Source organism: Aptenodytes forsteri, unplaced genomic scaffold (genome assembly GCF_000699145.1).
Source record: "Aptenodytes forsteri isolate BGI_AS27 unplaced genomic scaffold, ASM69914v1 Scaffold539, whole genome shotgun sequence".
Lineage (NCBI taxonomy): Eukaryota > Metazoa > Chordata > Aves > Sphenisciformes > Spheniscidae > Aptenodytes > Aptenodytes forsteri.
The window spans coordinates 214,390-223,103 of NW_008794123.1; the positions used below are offsets into that span (position 1 = coordinate 214,390).

At 41.6% G+C, this 8,714-nt stretch overlaps 2 protein-coding genes across 3 annotated transcripts; one reads left to right on the forward strand and one right to left on the reverse strand.

The window, feature by feature from the left end:
* Window positions 1-371: 371 nt before the first annotated feature.
* Window positions 372-1,829, forward strand: LIPT1 (lipoyltransferase 1). The gene has a single exon (XM_009277083.2). The coding sequence runs from the start codon at window positions 637-639 to the stop codon at window positions 1,756-1,758; it is 1,122 nt and encodes a 373-aa protein (XP_009275358.1). The 5' UTR covers window positions 372-636; the 3' UTR covers window positions 1,759-1,829.
* Window positions 1,830-3,178: 1,349 nt separating this feature from the next.
* Window positions 3,179-8,634, reverse strand: MITD1 (microtubule interacting and trafficking domain containing 1). Of its 2 annotated transcripts, XM_009277093.2 has the most exons (7): window positions 8,538-8,632; window positions 8,273-8,409; window positions 8,104-8,190; window positions 7,421-7,536; window positions 7,023-7,083; window positions 5,020-5,080; window positions 3,179-3,660 (listed from the first exon to the last, which is right to left on the reverse strand). In XM_009277093.2, the coding sequence occupies exons 1-6, from the start codon at window positions 8,584-8,586 to the stop codon at window positions 5,048-5,050; spliced, it is 483 nt and encodes a 160-aa protein (XP_009275368.1). In that variant the 5' UTR covers window positions 8,587-8,632; the 3' UTR covers window positions 3,179-3,660; window positions 5,020-5,047. The 2 variants fall into 2 exon arrangements, with proteins under 2 accessions (XP_009275368.1, XP_009275377.1); XM_009277102.1 differs by lacking the exons at window positions 3,179-3,660; window positions 5,020-5,080 and adding an exon at window positions 5,254-6,935 and having other exon boundaries at window positions 8,538-8,634.
* Between the last annotated feature and the right edge of the window lie 80 nt (window positions 8,635-8,714).

Here is an 8,714-nt window from a genome sequence, read left to right on the forward strand (position 1 = left end):
GCACCGCCTCTCGGGAGGAGCCGCCGTGCCTGAGGGAACACCTGCGCCAAGAACGAAATGGCCCCGGGACGGCAGCGGATGGTACCGGCTCCGGTAACCCGGCGGGGCTTGCCTCGCCTTTCGGTAGGGCGCTGCAGGCTCCGTGGCAGCAAGCCCTGCACCTGGCTGGCTCATCACTGACCCAACAAGCTCGTGAACTTGTTGCACCTGTTTTTTCTTATCAGATCAATGAAAAAAAAATTAATAAAACTGGACTGCCAAATTTAAGTTTTGCAAAATACACAAAGTAGAATTGTATTTGCAAGACTGTATTGAGTGAGGGGAAAGCACACGGTTTAATTCCGTTTCTTCCTTTGGTCTTTTAGGCCCCAAGTACTGCCAGGAGAAGCTACTCTGACAACCCCAGCTTTTAAGTTAAGCACACATCAGGGTTTGAACGGCATCATTCGCTTCAAGAGGAGAAACATGCCTTGCAACTCACATCGGTTCAGGAGCGTTGCTACTTGGGGAGGAGCATGACTGCATCATGACTGCCACTAGCATTTCATTTCCGTCACAACAGCAGGTTGTGCGCTTGCCACATTCAGCTTTACCAGATCAAGCATTCCTCCCATCTACTGCCCAGTTATTAAAAACATGGTGCTCCAGTCATTATTAAAGAACTGCCTTCAGTTATCCTGCACCCTCAGGACTCCAAAAGCTGGCTTCAGAAGCACAACGAGTGGAGGCCTCATTATCCAGTCTACTTCTAATGATGTTTACCAAAATCTAGCTGTGGAAGACTGGATCCTTGACCACATGAATTTGGAGAACCGACAGGTCCTTTTCCTTTGGAGAAATTCCCCTGCTGTGGTAATAGGGAGACATCAGAATCCCTGGCAGGAATGCAACCTCAGGCTATTGAGGCAAAAAAATATAAAACTAGCCAGGAGAAGAAGTGGAGGAGGGACAGTTTACCATGACTTAGGCAATATCAATTTGACTTTCTTTACAACCAGAAAAAAGTATGAACGAATGGAAAACCTGAAACTAGTTGTGAAGGCACTGAAAGCCTTGCGTCCCCAGTTAGATGTACATGTCACTGACAGATACGACATCTTGCTAGATAGGCAATACAAAATCTCAGGTACTGCTGCAAAGCTGGGAAGGACAACTGCTTATCACCACTGTACCTTACTCTGTAACGCAGATAAGTTTGTTTTATCTTCCGTGCTAAAAAGTCCTTATAAAGGGCTAAAAAGCAATGCCACTCCTAGTGTGCCTGCCTCGGTGAAAAATCTCTTTGAAGAGGATCCTAGTTTAACTTGTGAGATGCTCCTGGATGCCATTGCTGAAGAATATGCTACACAACACCAAATAGATCATCATATCACCTTAATAAATCCAGCTGATGAGACTGTGCTTCCTGGAATTAATAATAAAACTAAAGAACTACAAACCTGGGAATGGGTGTATGGGAAGACACCGAAGTTCAGCGTTAGCACTTGTTTTAACATGGTCTATAAAGATTCCTTTCTTGACGTTAAAGTAGATATGGATATAAAGCATGGAAGAATTGAAGTCTGTAACATTGATCTGCCAGAGCAGTGGCTGCCACCAGCACTGTGCAGTGAACTGGTGAAGAGCCTTACTGGCAGTAAGTTTTGCCCAAATGAAACCACTACACTAGTGACGACGTTACTAAGAGTGTGTCCGCAAGATAATGAGTTGCACAGCAGGTGGAATCTGCTATGCGAGAATATGATAATGTTAATGTGACTTGCATTTTGAAAGTGTAAGTTAAACTTCTGCTGCTTTTTAAGTTATTGAAAACAATATTAAAACATTAATTTCTACAAGGTGAATTTTTCTCTTATTAGTCATTAAAACTGTTTAATCTTGTGCTTTTGCTTAATATTACCTACTAGCAATTAGATTTCACACTGCCTGCACCCTAGGTTCCCAAACTGTAGGATGTAAGGCACTGTAATAGGCTGCAGTCCTGTATCGCTCCGTGCTGACAGACGTCATCGCTGCTTAAACCAGGGAAAATGGTGGAGGCATCCCAAACTGGCTCTGTAGCAGAGAAGGTGCAAATGGCTGACACAGATGGGGTGGGGTAGATGGAAAGCTGCCGCTGTGCTGCTGCGCTGGATCCCCCAGCCTGCATCCCGCTCCTTGCAGATAGTAGCTCAAAGGCCGTGTCTCAGCCCCTGAGCTGTGTGGAGAGGGATGTGCCCCCTGGTTTCTGGTTGAAGGTCCGTTCCTGCAGAGTGCTGCTGACCCTCTGCCTCCGCTGTACAAGCATGGTGGTAAGCTAAGCTCGCTGCTGTGTAGCGAATCAGTCCAGCAGTTCCACCCAGGATTAGGGCTTTTATCCATGCACGTGCAAAAGCGGGGGAAGGATTAGGAAGTTCAGTGTTGGGGTTTATGTGATGAGGGCAGGAGAGGCTAACTGGGATGGAGGCCGTGTGTGCCTCCTTTGTACCTGCACTGCCTGGCACAAAGCTGGGAGTCACTGCTGCCATAGGTACTGGTATCTAAGCTAAAAGTGGGAATACTTCTTCTACATTAGGAAATACACTTGCAAATACAGATCTAGGAGACACAGGTTCCTTATGTTACCACCTAGGAGAAAATTTGCTAATGAAGGGCAATGGTGAACTGAAAATGACAGTTTTCACGTTAAATAAAAAGAATAGCTCAATATAAAGTAACATTATGAAAGAAAGGCTCAAGATGTATTTCACTGTTGTTGCCGAATAAGCAGAATGCAATTTTGATCAGGTCAGAACAGAAGCAGTTTATTGCTATGGCTGTAGGAGAGAACCCAGCACAGCAGTGACAGACTCCGCTGATGTGAACTCTGCCCAAATGAGGCAGTTACAGAGTTTATATACCTTTATGTTATACAACTCTTTCTTCACCAAACTGCCCTTGAATAGTAGAGTTAGTTAAATTTGAAGTGGGAGGTTCATCAAGCAAAAAAGCCATAAATTCACCCTGTTGAGGTGTGAGCACATCAAGGTAGATTCCATTCAGGGCACAATATATGGCACAACCCAATTTACATAAGAGTCTTTTCCCAGAAGGTTAACTGGGGTGGTAGGACTTAAAAGGAAAGCATAGTATCCACAAATGAGGCAGATGGTTACAGACAAAGGGCTTGTTGCTGGCTGATGTGTGGGTTCTCCTGAAATACCAACAGCGTTTACTACTTCTGAAGATAAGGGAACTGCGGGAAAATCAGAGGGACATAAAGCGGATTGAGAAACGCCAGTATCAATTAGGCAAGAAACAACAGTGCTGTTAATAGGGCCAGATACATAAGGACCAGTCTGGCCTAAAGAAAGTAAAGGAGCAACGATGTTTATGTCCTTGGGGCCGTCCTAATCACATTTCTGAGGCTGTGGCATGAAGGAAGAGGTGGGTGGAAAGTTAGGGTGACTGAATCCTACTGGGCTTAAAAGACTTATGATTAGGTCTGTAAGGTCATTCTGACTTCCAATGTCCTTGTCCATGCAGACAACCCTTGGCTGAAGCTCCAGCAGGGATTTCAAAAGGTCCCTTACCTTTCTGAGTGGCACCAAGGGGGTTTTGGCAGGGATCAGTCTGCGGTCCTCCCAGGCAAAGCAGGACATGTGAATCCAAGTCACAGCACCAAATTCTGTCACGGAATAACTGTAATGCAATTTTGATCAGGTCAGAGCAGCAGCAGTTTCATACTATAGGAGAAAACACAGAGCAGCAGAGAGACAGCCTCTGCTGATACAAACTCTGCCCAAGGGAGGCTGTTACAGAGTTCATATACTGCTAGGTTACACAATTTGTTCTTCGCCAAACCGTCAGATAAGCAGGATGCGGTAAGCAACAGCAGCAATTGAAATTCTTCAGATAAGGAGGCTCTGGACAGTCAGATTTGGAAGCCCTAAGCAGTATATCTTTTTATGAATACTTCAGTCCTTTGCTAATTAAATCGTGCAGACAAGACCATTAGCTGCAAACGTTTCTTAACAAGTGAGGCCTGCAAAGGCCCATGAGGTGTTACTATGTTACTTACACACCGCGTCTTTAAAAGATGGCTGGTTGGCCAGCACTGTTATTTACACACCACCTCTTTAAAAGATGGCTGGTTGGCCAGCACTCAGTAGGAGGAAAGTACATGGCAGAAGCAACCCACCTTTAGCTAAGGAGAGTGGTCAATGGGGGTGAATCCAGCCCTCGGCTAGGACAGGCAGTCACACTGTAGGACTGAACGGCACTCACCTGACAAGGTGGCTTAAACTCACCTCCACAGATCCTGGCAGGAGGGACAGTCCTGGCTGCACAATCCAGGTGATGACCCGACTACGTAAGTGTGAGTGGCAGCACGGAAGAATGTGGCCTGGAGTCAGTAAAATGATTGTGGAACTGTACTCTTAGATTGAATCATAGAATCATAGAGTCATTAAGGTTGGAAAAGACCTCTAAGATCATCGAGTCCAACCGTCAACCCAACACCACCATTGCTCTGATAATTTTTTTTTTTTTCCATTCATTCGCATACATTCTTCTTCATACATGGTGTTCCTACTGACAACGAAAGGAACTATTCAGAGATAAAGGGCTTATAGGTAAAAATTGCAGTGCAGCGCCAACTGGTACGTCACTAAAGGCTTACTTGTACATATGTACAGATATTGCATATCCATGAAATCTGCAAGGAAATCTGCGGCCTTAGCTAGTGAATTATAGTCTAATTAGAAAACAGAGAAAAAGGTCGAGCAATGAACAGGCAAGAGAGGGAAGACCATGCTTTGCCTCTTGTGGTATTTGTGGAGGACCACATCATAGGAGCTTACTATTAGAACAGAGAGGCATATTGTATTACAAGATACAGAACGCATAAAGATTTTTATTTTGATTTCCAATTAAGTACTAAAATTTAAAGTTGATCTCAAATATTTAAGGTGGCTTTTTATTTTGCCTCTGTATGTTTGAAATTGCTGGACTAGGTTAAAAGATACAAAGCTTCACATTTGGGAAGCTTACTGTACTTACAGTGAACCTTGTCCCAAACATGGCTGATCTATAAGGCGTTACCCAGCTTCCTTGAATTACCCTATGTAGTGCAGAGAAGAATTCAAACAGATGACTAAAATTACAAATAATAAAAAATAACCTTTATTCCCATTAAAAATAGGCATATTTAGAAATTTTTTATATTTTTAAATTTTTTATATTTTTTTAATTTTTAATACACAACTGAATAAAACTGATGACAGTGACCAGAAACCTAGTATCGCAGCAGCAAGCCAGGGAACTTCTATGGAATGTTTGGGGTGACCGACCGGTAGCGTACAGCTTCTGTGGCACGTAATGTTTTTCTTTTTGCTGATGTAACACCAAAAAGCTGAGACATTACTATGCAAAAGGATAAAGAAGGCAGACCACTGGCAAACTGTGACCCAGAGAACAAGGCAAAGACCAGCTCTGTTTCTTCTTGATAGCTGTGGAATAGATTTGTTGTGTTAGAGGCAAGACTAAAAGAATAGCAGCATTAGATGACAGAAGGTGAAAAAAGAATAAAGCAAATAATAAAAAAAAGGATAATGGCATACACCAGCCATCAGGAAAAAGAAACATAGGAGAGAGAAAAAGTTCTAGCAATGAACATGCTACTAAAATATGGAGGCATATTGTATTACAAGATGCAGAAAGCATAAGGCACCTATCAGTCTTGAGGCTGAAAAGATTTTGATGGGACCTGCGAAAGAGGCCACTGCCTGTTCTTCATGTCAGAATAAACAACTTTGCCAGATTCTTGCTGACAATGATCAAGAACTCCTGTGTTAGGAGAAAAAGAAGCAGCAGCTCAGGTGATACCTTCCGCTTTCCAGAGGATGAAGGGAAGACAAGAAAAGACTTTGCCTTTTTTCCAATTAGCGTACTCCTTAGGATCATTATTAACAAGAAAGTTTCAGGGTATCCAACTTCTGGAAGAATTTAAAAATCAATTATTATTTTTTTAGGGGACTATCTCAGTAGCAGGGAAATAGCTTACTGCAGCTCAGACTGGCATGACTAGCTGGAAGGACATTAAACTTGCAAGTCAGGGAAAAAGACTGGGAGAGGATCACACCACCTTTCCACACCTAATGCAAAGGATGGAAATCAAGTATATGACCACACATCACAGAATAAAAGAACATACAGGAGTGACAGGGAAAAGAATACAGCTGTTTGCGTCCTTTCCAGCCCAAAATCCATCATGCAGAGACACGTAAGATGACCCTAAAATGTCTGTATACTGAACACTACAATGTTTGTATGCAAGGAGCTTGGAAAACGGAATGTTAGATTTGGGGTTACTAGTAAAGTCTGCGAAATCAGGTATTAAGGGATTGACCAAAACACAGCAGAACAGTAGTCATGACTAGAATACAGGAATTAAAGGAAATAAATAAGACTGCTTATAAAAGAGGACATGTGGCAGCCCAGCTTCAAATGTGTGTGAGGTGGTCAATTAAAGATACAAAACCCAAAATGTGCTCAGGACAAAATTAATAGCAAAAAAAGAAATTACAGTAAAGAGGCCTTTGAGAGACAGTATTGAGGGTCTGTTATGAAATCAAGATCAGATTTAGACATGGACTGTATTAATTAAGATTATGGGAGAAGTACAGTGGAGGAATTGTACAGCTGTGTTTTCTCAGACTGAAAAGTCTCAAATATTCTTAAACCTATAGATTGTAAAAGCTGTGCTGGACTAAGTACTTAGAAGAGTTGCTTCTGAGGGTGGACAGCTGGACTCAAGCGGCATCTTCCAGTCTTACATTTTTATGCTTACAAAAACACTCATTAAAAGCAGTCGTATCTGATCACATTTTCTTTGTATGTTTAGTATGAAAGACATCCACTGTTGTTTCATGACAAGGTCGCAAGTCAAAGTCACAGTATCCAATGCTGAAACGACCCTGCAGAAATTAACAGAATTGACATGGTGAACACAGAATGAGCTTTTCTACAGTGTAAGTTAATTAGAGAGGTCAAAGCATTCTTACCTGTGGTTTCTTAAAATAATCAAGACCCCTTCCAATCTTAATCATCCACCCATTGTTGAATCTGTTTTAAAAATTCACAAATTTGAATACTATGAGTATGTTGAATAAAAAAATAGTTATATCCACATGACGCACAAGCTCCTTGTTTCAATCACAGTTATTTCCTAGTGTTGCCAATACCTGTATGAACCATGGAAGACACTGTTCTGTATACAGAGACATCTACTATTATGTTCGCAGTTAGAACACATGAAACTATGGAGGGCTGACTTTATCCAGTTAGGGCCACTGCCTTCCACTTTGTTAACCACAGCTGTAAGTAGAAATTGTCTCAAAAGTTAGGGTTAAGTAGTTTGACTTCAAATAACTAGCATTCACTGATTTTTTATAACACCCACCTAATTTCTCGATCATGTATTGAAGATGAAAATGCAATATTCAGTGTTACTCCATAATTCCTCAATGATTGTTGTATTTCTTCCAAGCCACTTATCTGCTGACTCCTCCCATTACCCTGTTAAAAGTAAAAATAACGTGGTGGAGTTTTTTTAACCATATATTCTACTTCTGGTCACCTCTTCCTGAAGTCACCAACAAAACCTTTTTAGTAATAACTTAAACCAAAAGAAAGTAACTTGGATGAAGGCAGATTCGCAGTTTCAAAGACAGGATAAAAAGCAGACAGATTACAGGTACACTTGCTAAGGGATGTGGAGGAGGAGCTCACTCTCAGCCCTTTGAAACTAGATATGAATTATTATTTGAGCCAAAATAAATGCAGTGATAGTTTGAGAGGTTTTAGCTCATCAAAGCCTCTAAAATGACAACTATATACAGCTGTAGGAAGAGAAAAACAACCATATCAATACCCGCTTTGGTTTTGATGACATTTTCCACAACAAAATGTTCACAAAAATATCTTTTCCATTTAAGATCCTGCTTACCAAGAATTTGTTAAGAGTTATCAGAAAACTCTGAACTTATAAAATTACTTATGTTCAACTATCACATTTTTATTTATATACTTGCATGTGGTATCACCTGAGTACGGAGAAACAGAAACCAAAACTTAGACACTTACTTCGTCATAGGAAGTGAGGAGATGGATTGTTTTCACTTTGCATGGCCCCTTAACTAGCATCTCGCAGAATCGTAGAAAGTTATACAACTGTAAAACTTTTATTTAATTTAGTAACTTGGAATTTTTTTAGTAGTTACATCTGTACCAGTTACACTGAATATCTACTTGCCTGATGAACATGCCTAATGTATGGGTCCTCCACCCAAACTTCAGAAACAATCTCAGTAAGGTACTCTTGGAAAAGCTTTTCGTAGCCAAAACCTGTTGCATTTTCCTCTATCCTGATTTGCTTATGGTATTTGCCATCTGAAAAGAAAAGAAGTCTCTTTTTCAATGAAGATCATCACATAATTCCTGTGTTAACCACCTCGCCCATAAAACGTTCACATAACAACAGGTATTTAAATGCGAAAGGGTACATTGCAGCTCCATACCTTGTTTCTCTTTTTCAATGTGTTTTTTAATGTCTTCAGCTCTGGTCATGTACTCGGATATTTTCTGCCGGTAACGGTGCTTTTTTGCCTCATCTTTCGTGGCTGTGAATCGAAAGCACACAGGCCAGTTCTCCTCGAGGCGGGGGAAGCGCGGGGAGCTGAGCCCTGCTTGGCCCC

Coding starts and splice junctions, on each gene's coding strand:
- LIPT1 (XM_009277083.2), top strand. CDS start 637: ATGGTGCTCCAGTCATTATTAAAGAACTGCCTTCAGTTATCCTGCACC.
- MITD1 (XM_009277102.1), bottom strand. CDS start 8,586: ATGACCAGAGCTGAAGACATTAAAAAACACATTGAAAAAGAGAAACAA. Junction 7,537..8,103: donor TCCTCACTTCCTATGACGAA/GTAAGTGTCTAA, acceptor TACTTTTAACAG/GGTAATGGGAGGAGTCAGCA. Junction 6,936..7,022: donor ATTATTTTAAGAAACCACAG/GTAAGAATGCTT, acceptor TAATTTCTGCAG/GGTCGTTTCAGCATTGGATA.